Raw genomic sequence first — 15,035 nt, 5'->3', positions numbered from 1 at the left:
CAAACCGGTTGCCTTGGCAACGCCGGGGAAGCAGGGGTGCTTGGGAAGGGGGTATGACACATATATAGGCTCCGGCGGGGTTGCGAGCTGCAGCTAAATTTAGTCGGAGGCGGCACGCCGGAGGGTGCGCTGGGGCTTGGTGCATCGCCCGTGCCCGCCGGTGGGGATGTCATGCGGGCTCCTCCAGCCGCGATGGGCGACGCCAGCGAGGGACAGCCGGGCGGGACGTCTTCAGCACCACCAGGTGGGGACAGCTCCCGCGGGGACCGGCCCCGCTGGGCGGAGAGACGTTGCATCCCGCTCTTGGGTGGGGGGAGCTGCAGATCTCCTGGGGGGGGGGGTGGCAGGGTGGTGGGGGCTCCCTCCGTTGGGGAGGGGGGCTCCGAGCTACACACACACACCTCTCCCCCCTTCAACAGCTGAAGGGGTCTGTGGCAGCTCTCTCAGTGATGCCCAGAGAGATCCGGAGGAGATCTGTGTGGTGGGAAGCGAGACTCTTGTAGTCTTGTATTATATATGCACCGCCCCGCCCCCATTAATGTGTAAACTTCTGCGGAGAATAACAACCTTGTGAGGTAGGATGGGGGGGTGGGGGGTGGAAGAAGGCTGCCTCTTGGGAAGTCGGCGTGGCGAATTTGGGATTCAGACTGGAGTCGCTTCCTGTAAATAACCTTCTCTCTAGGACAGACAACCCTGCAAGGTAGAGTAGGTAGTTTTAAGAGGGAGCAGGGGCACGGCTATAATTGAGTGGGGGGGGGGCACTGAAGAGCGGGGGGGGGGCTTCTGGATGGGTAGCAGCTTCCGCTTCTCTCTCCGCCTCTTGCCTCTCTCAGGAGGAAGGTGGGAAAGCCGGGTCCCATTTCTGCTTTCCATCCTGGGACCCATTCCAACCTGCTGTGCCCTTGAGAGGGAGCAGAAGGGGGGGGGGAGAGAGGTGCCCTCACTTCTGAACTTTATGGGATATTGGGGAGTCAGACCTGGATCTCCAAACCCACAGTCTTAACAAGGCCTATGCGACAGGACGGTGGGCAGAGGGGTGGTGGGCAGGAACATAGGGATCTGCCTTGCCCCACTGATCCATCTCGCTCAGACTTCTGCTCTGACTGGCAGCAGCAGCTCCCCAAGGTTACAAGCAGGAGTCTTTCCCTGCCATATCTGGAGATGCCGTGGAGTGAAGCTGGGAACCTTCTGCACACACGCAGGGGCTTTCTCACTGAGATACGGCCCCATCCCCGAAGGGGGAATATCTCTGAGTGCTCTCCTGTGTAGTCTCCCATCAGAATGCAAACCAAGGCAGACCCTGCTTAGCAAAGGGGACCATTCATGCTCGCGGCGCCAAGACCAGTTCACCTTCCCCGCCATAACCAGCAGTTTCCCTGTAAAATGCTGGGTTTTGAGAAGGAAGTTGTTGTTTTTTAAGGAAGGAAGGAAGGGAAGAGGGGGGGGTGGGGGTCAAAATGCAGGTTTTAGGGGAGCTGAGGACAAAGGCAGAGATTGTGACAAGAAGGGGGCAGGGTGTGTTTAATCAATCAGGGATTTGTGTGTTCTTGTATTGGGGTTGGAGTAGGTGTTTCTTCGAAAGGCCTGGCAGTGGAGGGTGGGGGCAAACTCTCCCAGGCAACAAAGGAGCCAGATTCTTGCTTGCACAGACTGCAACCAGAATCTACGCGATGCTGTTTGTCGGATGGTGAAAAACCACCGCTGAGCTCCGCGCATCAGGGCATGAAAGAACTTGCAGCCTTCGGTGGCCCTTGGGTAGCCACAGAGATGGCGTCTCCTGGAGCTAGAATAATTAGCCTCCTCGTCACATCTCCAACCGACACTCGTTTGCGGAGTCAGGCTGCTGGTCTGTCTAGCTGAGCATTGCCCGCACGGACCGGCAGCAGCTCTTCAGGGTCTTTCCCAGCCCCACCTGACTCCAGGTGGCCCCATCTCTTTGGGGCACTGAGAGCTCAGCCTGTAGGCCCCAGCCTTTCTGGCTCTTCCCCCTTTCTTCCTCCTGCCCCATTCCTAGCTCTGCTAGTGGAGGGCCCTTTGGGAGGGTCGCCACGGTCTTAGATGGCTTTACCAGTGAGTTGAGACCAATATGAGGAAGGGGAGGAGAGGTCTATCACTGACTCTGAATCCCCATGCCTCCAGCTTCAGGAGCAGTATACCATGAAATTCCAGTTGCTGGGAGGTCAACCATGGGAGACTGCGTTTGCCTTCCTGCCCTGCTTCTGAGCTTCCTGCTGAGATATCTGACTGGCCGCTATGGGGAGAAGGATGCTGGGTTAAATGGGGCCCACCTTGCTTGACCCAGAATGGCACTTCTCCCCACAGCGTTATGGCTAAGGGAGCATACCTTTATGTACTGGCAGGCAGGGAGCAGGACGATAAATCGGGATGGCTGGGTGTCTGGGTGTCAGGACCATGGACAGAACTCAGGGGAACTAGGCATTGCATGCAGGAGACAAGGCCATCCAGTTGTTCGCTGCTAAGGATGCTCTCGATCTGAAATCTTCCTACATGCATGTGTGAAAGCTCTGCCCTCCATTCAAGGTCTATTGCTCTGGTTTTGGGCTGGGTTAGATTCTGCCGTGGGGCCACCGGTGGGCCGTGGACAGGGTCTGAGATGGTCTGATCTGACGCAAAATGCTCTCCACTTGTAGCTTCTGTTTGTAGCCCCGCTATCTTCTGTAAGAGACATGCATCATTTATTATTATTGTTGTTGTTATTGTTATTATTATTAACATTTATATCCTGCTCTTCCTCCAAGGAGCCCAGAGCAGTGGACCACATACTTAAGTTTCTCCTCACAACAACCCTGTGAAGGAGGTTAGGCTGAGAGAGAAGTGACTGGCCCAGAGTCACCCAGCTAGTCTCATGGCTGAATGGGGATTTGAACTCGGGTCTCCCCGGTCCTAGTCCAGCACTCTAACCACCACACCACACCACACTGGCTCTTATGCCAGCAGCACTGTCCAAAGGCACAGTCCACCAGGGAAATTATTCCAAGCCACTCATGTGAGTGCTGGGTGGGTCGTGCCCTGCAGGGTTTGAGTCCCTCCCTGTTGCAACCAAGTGTCCTGTGACACCTTAAAAGCTTACAGAGTTGGTGCCCTCTGTTATTCTGATGGTAACGGACTAACAGATTGACACGGGCCACCTACCAGAAGCCGATGTCCTCTGCTAAAGACCAAGTCTTCTTGCTGAAAAGCACCTATGTGCCTTCTGAGAGGCCCCGATAAAAAGCCCTTCGTTCAAAGGGGTACAAGACTCCAGCAGGAAGCCTGCAGAGACTCAGCAAATTTTTAAATTCATAAACCTCTCTGGGAGGAGAGCTGGTCTTGTGGGAGCGAACTTGAATTGTCCCCTTTGCTAAGCAGGGTCTGTCCTGGTTTGCATTTGGATGGGAGGCTACATGTGTGAACTCTGGAAGAGATTCCCTTTAGGGGATGGGGCCACTCTGGGAAGAGCGCCTGCCTGCTTGCATGCAGAAGGCTCCAAGTTCCCTCCCTGGCAGCATCTCCAGATAGTCTGAGAGAGACTCATGCCTTCAACCTTGGAGAAGCCGCTGCCAGTCTGGGTAGACAATACTGAGCTAGAGGGACCAAGGGTCTGACTCAGTAAAAGGCAGCTTCCTAGGTTCCTATGTCCCATCTTCCGACATGGCCAGATATTCCTGAACAAACTCCGAAGAGCTGCTTCTCTCCGAGGATGGCGGTGGCACCTTTTCCCTAAACGCCGTCTATTAATAGCTTTACTGGGAGCAGGGGATGCTTTTGCCCATTTATTCAGTGTACTCAATCAATTAGCCATGAGGACACCATTTAAAAATAGAGCTCTGGTTCACAGAACAAGCCATCTGGGTTTCTCTGCCCACTTCCTACACATCCAGTGTGCTCACCCTCGTGCCAGAATACAAGGTCAGTGAATACGAGGGCCGGTCCTGCTGCATATTCGGCAAGGAAAGGAGAGGCCAGGATGAGGCCGGAAAGGCTGAGCTGGACTCCAGCCAGAGTCCAGAGTCATGTCATTCCCCACCAACTGGAGGGGGTGGTTTGCCCGCTTTCCCCCGCTGGCGTGGAGCAAGATGGGCCCTTGGCCTGATCCAGTGGGGCTTTATTTATTTATTTTAATGTTCTTCAGACGCAAACTCACCAGGTGCAACCCCCCTGTGTCGGTCTCCTCTGGTTCTTGGTCCCAGCCTCTCTCACGATCAGTGTGGCTGAAGCTGTTACATAAGCCTCAGGTTTCCCTCTCCTCTTCCCTGCGTTTACCTGGAGAGCTGGGTCATCTTTAATAAGGCCACCTGAATATGTAGCCATCTCTGCTTTGTGAAGGGCCTTGCCCAGACAGCAGGCTTTATCACTGGATTAAGAGGGGCGAAATACTGTGAGTTACGGGGCATATTGGATATTTCACATTTACACACACACACCCCAAAAAGATGCAAAAAGTGCAATTTTTTTCCTACCCTCCGGACATAAATTGGGCTATGCTCCAAAGTGCAGTGAAAAACCCGAACCACGTCCAGAGTGCTCCCTGATAACTCACAGGGACTTCGACGTAAATCTGGACAATCTGTGAATACACATCTGCCCTTCCAAATTAAAATTGGTGCTTTGCAGGGCTCCAAGGGTGTGCTGTGCCATATCATCCAGGCTGGCAGAGAGCAACTTGCTTTCTCCCCCCAGCTGGAAAAAGCTTCTGGGGGAAAAGCTTCTGGGGGTGGCAGCAGCAGATTCAGTGATTCTCGTCGTTTGGGGACATCGGTTGTCCCCTCTCAAGGAAATGGTCTTTTGTCTTAAAGGACCCAGGATGAGGGATGGATTATTCAGGGGCCATGACTGATTGCTGAAGGGGTCCCCGGGGCTGGTGGTGAAGGCATTCATTAGGAAAGATTCGCCCACATTCAAGGAAAACAAATACATGTCTTTCTTCCCAGAGAGCTCAGGAAGACAGATTGTATTTTCCAGTCAAGAGCATGGCTGTGCTGTAATGGACGAACATTTCAACCCAAACGGTTTATGCATACCCTAAAAATTCACAGATTTGTGATTTCAGCTGAGAGAGCACACCAAAGCATCTGCTGCACGGAATGTTTGTCTTTAAGGTGCCCACAAGGGCCTAATATATCCCCCCCAAATACCTGCAAAAGAAGCCTAAAATCCCCTCTCCTGCCTGGAGAGCATTCTGGGTGTGCTCATGTACAACCCACATTCTCGGAGTCTGTTTGTCCACTTGAAATCAATTAAATCCCTGGACTAATTAGTTCAAAGCCAGAGTGCCAAGGAGTTTCCCCAAAGATTTTTCTTTGACTGACAGATTTAATCTTCCAGGTGGGGATACACCACACTCTGGCCACGTGTCTGGGCCTTCACTAGACTCCTTATTATCTGAAACCTTTTTCTCCTACTAATCTGCTTTTATTGTTATCGCAAAAGCCTCTCAGCTTCTCCCACATACTAACTAGGAGCATAGGAAGCTGCCATATACTGAGTCAGACCATTGGTCCATCAAGCTCAGTATTGTCTACACAGACTGGCAGCGGCTTCTCCAAGGTTGCAGGCAGGAAGCTCTCTCAGCCCTATCTTGGAGATGCAGCCAGGGAGAGAACTTTCTGTATGCATGCATGAAGATGCTCTTTCCAGATGCAATTCCCCATCCCCTCAGGGGAATATCTTCCAGTGCTCACCCAAGTAGTCTCCCATTCAAGTGCAAGCAGGACCCTGCTTAGCAAAGGGGACAAGTCATGCTTGCTGCCACCAGACCAACAAGCCATTAGGAAATGTGGTCCTCTGCATTTTCAGGTGCCATATTCCGTGACTTGTTTTGAGGAGCAAGGGACCAGGACATATGCTGGACCATGTTTGTAGGCCAAGACGAAACCCAGTGCTGCCCCTCTAACCTTTTTCTAAGCGCCAGACTGAAATCTTGGACTTGTTCTCTGGTTAGATTCAAAACTGTCTTCTCCCCTTCCTGGCACACATGCTCTTTTCCTACCAGGGCAGATTTTCCTACCAGGGCTTTCCAGACTACCTGCTACCACAGTGTCACTACATGTCCGTTAAGTGTGCTTCCATACTGCCTGTGTTTCAACATGGTCAGCCAGGTGCCGTTCACATTTCTGATGTCGTCTTTCGGATTTTACCCTTGTGTTTTAGTCCCACAACGTTGCATGTGCGTTGCAAAAACAAACAAACAAAATAGCTGTATTTTCCCGTTGGAGGCGGGTTGCGCAAGCTATTTCTGTTTTCAAAACGATCCTGCCAAGTCGAAGCATTTTACCGCTGAACAGCACGTAATCTGGAAACGAGGGTCAGTCCCCAACATAGGAAGCCGGAGTCAAACGGAGTCAGACCCTTGGTCCATCTAGTTCAGTATTGTCTACACTGACCAGTAGCAGCTCTCCAAGGCTTCAGGCAGGAGTCTCTCCTAGATGCAGGGATTAATCGTATGGTTAAGTTTTTGAAATCCACAGGCTGAAACTGAATTTTTCAGTTTCACAAGGGCTCTGTGGGCACCAGGAGTCGAAATCGACTTGACGGCACACTTTACTTTACTTTACTATTATTACTACTACTGCTACTATGAAGAATGTGTATATACGGCTTATCCACAGAAGTTCTCAAAGCAGTTTATGTAGAAAAAATAAATAGCAAATCCATAAGATGCAACTTGGCTGCTTAGCTGCTACTATTATTATTTATTATTTATTTGATTTATATACCGCCCTTCCAAAATGGCGACTACTACGATGAATATTTTATATACCGCTTTTTAACAGAAGTTCCCAAAGCAGATTATATAGAGAAATAATAGAGAAATAAATAAAGATGGCTCCCTGTCCACAAAGGGCTCACAATCTAAAAAGGAAACATAATATAGACACCAGCAACAGCCACTGGAGGGATGCTGGGCTGGGGCTGGATAGGGCCGGTTGATCTCCCCCTGCTAAATGTAAGTAAAAAAAACAAACAGGCTCCCTGATCCCCAAGGCTCTGTTTTATAGCTGCTTCCCTCATAAACGCCAAGTAACGTTATGTAGATTTGACTAAGGGTTTATTCAGGAACCACTCCATTTTTTCCTTTCCCTTTCCCTTTTTCTTTCAGACTCCACCCCTCCCCACCCCACTCTCTGCAGCAGTGGGGCCCACCAGCTGTGGCTGATTTACAACCCCCAGCCAGTCAAGTCAGTGTAGACCAGGCCTGCTCAACTTTGCCCTCCCCAGCCATTTTTGAACTACAACTCCCAGAATCCCCAGCCACAGTGGCCAATAGCCAGGAATTGTGGGAGTTCTAGGCCAACATCTGTAGAAGGGCCGAAGCTGAGCAGCCCTGCCGTAGGCCCTACTGAGCTTGGAGGACCAATGGCCGGACTCGGAATGAGACCACTCCCGATATCCCGTTGTCCCCTTTCGTTAATCCGCTGCATCTCTCCCCACAGAGTTGAAGGAGCTGCTCTGGGGCACCCGGCCCCACAGGTGCTAACATGGCAAAAGAAAACTCGGCCTTCTCCACCATCCCCGAGACCCCCGTATCGGAACCGAAGGCGCCGATCGCTTCCCGCCCGGTCAAATCGGCGGCCCTGAAACGCCTGGGTGAGGAGCCCGAGAAGGCCGAGAAGAAACGAGGGCGCCAGCGGTACGTGGAGAAGGACGGCAAGTGCAACGTCCAGCATGGCAACGTGCGGGAGACCTACCGCTACCTCACCGACATCTTCACCACCCTGGTGGACCTGAAGTGGCGCTTCAGCCTGCTGGTCTTCATCTTGGCCTATGCCATCACGTGGCTCTTCTTCGGCCTCATCTGGTGGTTCATCGCCTACTGCCGGGGCGACCTGGACCACCTCGAGGACAGTACCTGGACGCCTTGCGTCAACAACCTGAACGGATTCGTCTCGGCCTTCCTCTTTTCCATCGAGACGGAGACCACCATCGGCTACGGGCACCGAGTCATCACCGATAAGTGCCCGGAGGGGATCATCTTGCTGCTGCTGCAGGCCATCTTGGGCTCGATGGTGAACGCCTTCATGGTGGGCTGCATGTTCGTCAAGATCTCCCAGCCCAACAAGCGGGCGGAGACGCTGGTCTTCTCCACCCACGCGGTGATCTCGCTGAGGGACGATCGCCTGTGCCTCATGTTCCGGGTGGGGGACCTGCGGAACTCCCACATCGTGGAGGCCTCGATCCGGGTCAAGCTGATCAAGTCCAAGCAGACCCAGGAGGGGGAGTTCATCCCCCTCAACCAGACAGACATCAACGTGGGCTTCGAGACCGGCGACGACCGCCTCTTCCTGGTCTCCCCTCTCATCATCAGCCACGAAATCAATGAGCACAGCCCCTTCTGGGAGGTCTCCAAAGACCAGCTGGCGAAGGACGACTTTGAGATCGTCGTCATCTTGGAAGGGATGGTGGAGGCCACAGGTAACGTCTCGCCAATTCGGAACATGGGCTCTCACTTTTTATCTTTGTTGTGGAGTCGTCAAAGGGCAGCCATAGGCACAAAAGAAGCTGCCTTACCGAGTCAGGCCCTTGGTCCATCTAGCTCAGTATCGTCTGCACTGACCGGCAGCAGCTCTCCGAGGTTTCAGGCAGGGGTTTTTCCCAGCCCTACTTGGAGATGCTGCCAGGGATTGAATCTGGGCCCATCTGCATGCAAAGCAGATGCTCTTCCAATGAGATATAGCCCCAGCCCCCATAAGTAACGTCCACATTCTGGGTCAGGCCCTTGGTGCATCCAGCTCAGTATTGTCTGCACTGACTGGCAGCAACTCCCTAGAGCTTGAGGCAGGAGTCTTTCTCAGCCCTACCTGGAGATGCTGCCAAAAACGGAACCTGGGACCTTCTGCGTGCAAAGTAGACAAGGGCAACTCCGCAAGGGATCCATGGGGGGCAAGCGCCCCCCACGTGGCTTCCCCACCACCAGCCATCTAATATTTGGGACTCTGCTCGCCCACCCCAAATGCACTTTGCCCCTTCTGAGCCACCCCTCCATTTTTTCTCTGGTGCCACCACTGAAAGCAGATGCTCTTCCATGGAGCCCCATCCCCATCCCCGGGTCTGCTTTTCCACGCGCCCACACAGGGACATAGGAAGCTGCCCTTGTCTTACGCTGAGTCAGACCCTTGGTCCAGCTAGCTGGGCCCTGTCAACCCCGACTGGCAGCAGCTCCCCACGGTTCCAAGCAAGGGTCTCTCCCAGGAGATGCTGCCAGGGATTGTACCTCTGAGCTGCGCCCCCACCACCAGGCCTTCCTGGCTCATACTATGCGCCAGGGACTTTTAGTAGTGGTAATGTTTCTCCGGAGGAGACACACCAAGGAGGCAGCCCCCCAGGTGGGTCCCAGCCAGAGTCCCGAGTAACAATCGGACTTCTGTGTTTTGCTCACATGGCTCCAAGATTCTTACCGACTGACACCTGTTTACCTACTGGCATCAAAAGAGAAGCATGTTTGAACAGCCTCCCCCCTCTCTCTCCCTCCCCCTCCCCTCCCCCCTCCCCTCCCCCTCCTCCCCTCCCCCTCCTCCTCTCCCCCGCTCTCTCCCCTGCTCTCCCTCTCTCTCCCTCTCTTTCTCACCCCTCTCTCCCTCCCTCCCTCTCTCTTCCTCCCTCTCCCTCCCTCTTTCCCCCTCCCTCCCTCTCTCTCCCCTCCCTCCCCCTCCCTCCCTCTCCCTCTCCCTCCCTCCCTCTCTCTCCCCTCCCTCCCTCCCCCCTCTTCCCCTCTCCCCTCCCTCCCCCTCCCTCTCCCTCTCTCTTCCTCCCCTCCCTCCCTCTCTCTCCCCTCCCTCCCCCTCCCTCCCTCTCCCTCTCCCTCCCTCCCTCCCCCCTCTTCCCCTCTCCCCTCCCTCCCCCCTCCCTCCCCCCTCCCTCCCCCTCCCTCTCTCTTCCCCCCCTCTCTGCTCTTTGCACCCCATGTGCTGTTACATAAGCCTCTCTATCAGTGCCACATTCATCATCACAGCAACGAGCTGAGATTCTGTGCGGGAAGATTTTTGTGTGTGCAGTGGATGACCAGCTTTTGAGCCACAAGCCGTGGTCTGGAGTTTGGGAAGCAATGGCAGACGATAACAGCGAGAGATATTCAGGGCCTATGAAATCATGCATGATGCAGAGCAAGGGACACGGATAACCTTTTCTCCCTTTTCCATAATATTAGAACTCTGGCCCTGGATTCAGGACAGGCAGAAGGAAGGCCTTCTTCACATGGTGGGAGGTTAACCTGTGGAACTCATTGCTACAAGATGTGGTGACGGCCACTAGCTTAGATGGTGTTAAAAGGAGACCAGGCAAATTTGGGGGTGGGGGTGGGGAGAGGATGTGTCAGGGATGTGGAGATCCCACATCCAGCATTGCTTCTGCAAGTGGGGTCTGTTCACTGTTATATGTTTGGTTTACAACCTAAAGCTGCTTTATTTCAATATTTCAACATTATATTTCAACATTAAATATTATTATATTTCAACATTAAATATTATATATTTCAACATTAAATATCCCTAAGTATAGGAAAGCTTTTTTGTTCTTGTGGCTCCTCATCTTCTGATCAGGATTCCGATGTTTCATATAAAGTGGCTAAATTTTGTGTGGTAGCTAAGAGAATTAGACCGAAGTGAGTGTCTAACAATACTTGTTCGATGGGTTTAAGTTTATGATGGATTTGTATATGTTAATCATGCAGAGTTTGGGGTTATCTGTCAGAAGATTTTCTGTCTATTCTTTTCTTTTCTTTTCTTTTTTCTTTTCTTTTTGCTGGTCAGAGACTGAAATAAAGTTTGATTGGTTGATTCCCTCCCCACCCGCCATGGCCAGGCTAAATGTTTTGCCATCAGCAGTCTTGGAAGACCGGTTTTAAAAAATCTACCATTAGAGAGTTTGTCCATTTGGAAGCGGTGCTGCAGAAATGGGCAGGAACGTCTTCCCAAAATTACTCCACTGAGAGAGTACAGCAATATATTCACTGATACCCTGACCCTCTCCTCTGCACCAAAATGCACCCTAATCATTTAGGGGCAGGGATAAAGAAGCAAGCTGTAAGAGGAGCGATGCTGTTACTCATTTTTCCATCTCTAGCTGTTGCCAAAAACCACTATGAGCTTTTGTCCCCTGAGATGGTAAAGTAAAGTGTGTCGTCGAGTCGGTGTTGACTCCTGGCGCCCACAGAGCCCTGTGGTTTTCTTTGGTAGAATACAGGAGGGGTTGACCATTGCCTCCTCCCGCGCAGAATGAGATGATGCCTTTCAGCATCTTCCTAGATCGCTGCTGCCCGATATAGGTCTTTCCCATAGTCTGGGAAACATACCAGTGGGGATTCAAACTGGCAACTTCTGACTTGCTAGTCACATCATTTCCCCGCTGTGCATTAGATGGTACCTGAGATGGGATGGATGTCTAAAATTTGTGGTCCTATTTCAGGGGCTAGTAGGGCTGAGAAAGAGCCCTGCCTGAAACCCCAGAGAGTCCCTGCCAGTCAGTGCAGGCAATACTGAGCTAGCTGGACCAAGGGTCTGATTCCGTCGGAAGCAGCTTCATAGGAGCTATCAGGAAGGCCTTGCTTGCCAAAATGTGTCCAAAATTTGCGGACGTGGCTCATGGATTAAAATCCCAATGGGTTATCTGATAGAACAAGGAATTTAAAATTCTCTGAATTCATTTTTGGTTTGGCTAGAATCATGGATGTCCTTTGATTGTTTTAGATTTTCTCAGTCCATCAGCTTAACATATAAGATAGTATACTATATCTCTCATTTAATGCAGCTGAGACAGAAAAGACTAGAAGATCCAAGATTTTTTAGTATTGGAGAGTAATACATAACAAAACATATTTTATGAAACATACACATAATAAGACTCAGTTAACCCACTCAATGAAAGTTTTTGAATAAATTTCTTTTTTTATTATTATTTATACAGCTCTCAAATCAGATGTAGGATAAAATTAGAGCACAGGAACTTATACTCTCTCTCCTATAGAATACAGAATCTAATCATTAATACTTAACATTTTTTGAGCTTGTGGTGCTCAAACCACAGAGCATTGTTTTGCTCTGCGTTCGAATTACTTGTACTATTTCTATTTTATATGTCATAGTTGGGTTGGTCCTCTCCTCTTTAGACTGCCTGACAGTAGGAGGATTGTAGTGGTTAGAGTGCTGGACTAGGACCGGGGAGACCCGAGTTCAAATCCCCATTCAGCTATGAAACTAGCTGGGTGACTCTGGGCCAGTCACTTCTCTCTCAACCTAACCTACTTCACTGGGTTGTTGTGAAAGAGAAACTCAAGTATGTAGTACTCCTGGGCTCCTTGTAGTACTCCTGGGCTCCTTGGAGGAAGAGCGGGATATAAATGTAATGATGATGATGATGATGAGGTAGACTTTTTCTTTTTTAGTTTTCCCTTGAGGGGTTCAAGATTCTTTATTGATAGTTACTGATGCCTGTTGCCTAGTTTTGGACCTTTTAGACACAATCAATACTATTGTATTTTTTTTCCTTATGTTTTGGTTTGATGGATAAGACCTTGTATGTAAACTTGTTTGGTTTTGTTGGATTCTCAGAGATGTAACCTTTCTGTTTCTACCTATAATACTAATAAAAGCATTTAATTTTTTTTTTTAATCCCAATGGGTTGTGCTATTCTAATTTCTAATTTCTAATACTCTGCTTCCCACACAGGGATGACGTGTCAAGCCCGGAGCTCCTACCTGATGGATGAGGTCCTCTGGGGCCACCGCTTCATGTCTGTCCTCTCCTTGGAGGACGGCTTTTACGAGGTGGATTACAACAGCTTCCATCAGACCTTCGAGGTCCCCACGCCCAGCTGTAGTGCCCAGGAGATGGCGGAGGCCACGGCTCGCATGGACGCCCACCTCTATTGGTCCATCCCGAGCCAGCTGGATGAGAAGGCGGAGGAAGGGGGCAAAGAGAGGAACGGTAACCTCGCCAGCACCGAGAGCGAATCCAAGGTCTAAACAGGAGGTGGACAAAGCCGGCCTTGGATCGGAAGCCAGCCCAGTTCGTGCCAAGGAAGGAGGAGGTGGAGACGGGGAAGAAAAGGAGGGACGTGACCAAGAGATCAAGCCAAGGGGTGACCAAGAGACTGGGGATCTGGAGAGTTGATGGACGGTCCTGGGTTTCATAGCGGCCACTGCTCTGTTGCTGGGGAGAGCCGACGCAGAAGGGTTTCTTAATGTGGAAGTTATGAGGATATTCCTAAAACACCCACGCGTTACATATATATATATATTTATATTTATATTTATATCTATACAGATAGGCAATGGGCTTCGGCAATAAATAGGCAAAGGCGGGATTTTAAGAGGGAGCCTGTAGATTGCGGAAAGGCGTGAAGGGGTCAGTGATGGGGGGACAGAGGAATGGGGAGGAGACACATATGCAATACAAAAATTACTAGTAGGGCAAGTTTGGGGCAATGTGGGGGCACAGGAGAGGATGGACAGAAAAAGTGCATCAAGGGCTCAGGTTAGGAGAAGGCTGCCACTTTTGGAATCATAGAATTTTAGAGCTGGAATGGAACCTTCCTATGAGTTCTAGAATCCTCAAACTCTATGGCTCTATTCTATGATTCTTCGGACCTTCAAGTTCGTCTAGTCTGACCCCTTGCCCTGTTCATCACCCCTACCCCATGCAGTGCTGGCCTCTTTGCCCACATGCATGCTGTTTCCTTCCAGCTGTGGGGCAGCCAAAAAGGTGATCCCCACCACCTTGGCGTGATGACCTCGGTGTGGTCAAGTCAACCGTCCATCGTTGACTCTCTAGACGTGTCCTTCCAATGGTCCTATTCACACCGAAAGCTCTGAGAGGCCTTCAGAACACCTGATGGATGAGGGAGGTGAGTTTGAGGCACATTTTGAAGTCTCCACAAGATTCACAGCCCTTAATATCCATCCCTTCTTTAAAAAGGGGGTTTAATGCCCAATGCCACATAATCACAGGGAGAAAAGCGTTTACATGGATCGGCCTTAAAATAGGCATTCCTCTGACTTGGATTGTTGGACAGCTCCTCACTTGGGCAGATTCAGGAGTGGCTTGACCCTTTCTGAGCTGAATTGGGGGCGGGGGCAAACAAAGACCAGAGACGGCACCTACAGCCGCAAACTGGGTGGTAAACTGTTTGGAGAAATATATTGACCGATTAAAAAATATCAGTGAAAGATATCAGTCCGTCAGCTGAAATATCAGTCTGTCAACTGAAACTCATGCAATTAACCCGTTGATACAATCTACTACAGGAACCTGCCTCTGAGAAAAATAATCATTCTTAAAAGGGTAGACATTATTTCTGGGGAAAGATGTCAACATCCTACTCTTCCCCGCTCCCCTGGCACTAGGGTGGGTTCCTGAAGTCCGCTCCCCCCCCCACTGCTGAGTGGGGCTCCCCACTTTTGTTTCTGCTAGCTGGGATCCAGAGACTGAAGTCAGAGGATTCACAGCCACCAATCTCCCTTGCACCATTCCCGATTTAAAGAAATGAATAAAACATTTCCGGCCTGTTCCTCTCCTGACCCTGTTTCTGCACCATTCACGGAGACAGCACGAGGGGAGATGAATTAGCAGCCAGGTCAGTCGCTAGCCTTGCATACTTTCCCCGATCTCCATCTTTCCTTTAGCATGGGCCGAATCCCACATCACCAAAGCAGCTCCACTGAGCGCCTGGCTCTCCGATACGAACTGACAAAGCTCGGGATCAAGCCAGTTTCATGGTTTGGTTGGGTGCAGCTGACCCTCCACGCCTGATCTGACTGCTGCCTGCCTGGGCCCAACTCGTGGCAAGGTTGACATTCTAGCCTGGACTCGGCTCAGGAGGCAGCGGCCAAGGGGAAGGGAACAAATTGATAAGACGGCAGAGCAAGTCGGTTGGATAGCCCTCAAAATGGTGGTGACATGCATTATTTTCCTTCTTCTCACAGTTCCTGAATCTTGCACAATCTCCTCACACATGAGCAGTCTCTTCCTCCCTCTCCCTCTCCCTCTCCCTCTCCCTCTCTCTCAATCTCTGTCTTAATAAAAAAAAGAGGTTTTGAAATGGG

The 15,035-nt window shown here is 51.0% G+C and overlaps 1 protein-coding gene across 1 annotated transcript; it reads left to right on the top strand.

The window, feature by feature from the left end:
• The first annotated feature begins 60 nt into the window (after positions 1-60).
• KCNJ9 (potassium inwardly rectifying channel subfamily J member 9) lies at positions 61-15,035 on the top strand. Its single transcript, XM_053278001.1, has 3 exons — positions 61-244; positions 7,434-8,412; positions 12,661-15,035. The coding sequence occupies exons 2-3, from the start codon at positions 7,479-7,481 to the stop codon at positions 12,954-12,956; spliced, it is 1,230 nt and encodes a 409-aa protein (XP_053133976.1). The 5' UTR covers positions 61-244; positions 7,434-7,478; the 3' UTR covers positions 12,957-15,035.

The sequence above is a fragment of the Hemicordylus capensis genome, chromosome 14 (assembly GCF_027244095.1).
Source record: "Hemicordylus capensis ecotype Gifberg chromosome 14, rHemCap1.1.pri, whole genome shotgun sequence".
In the NCBI taxonomy this organism is placed as follows: Eukaryota; Metazoa; Chordata; class Lepidosauria; order Squamata; family Cordylidae; genus Hemicordylus; species Hemicordylus capensis.
This window is presented reverse-complemented; position numbering and strand designations above follow the sequence as displayed.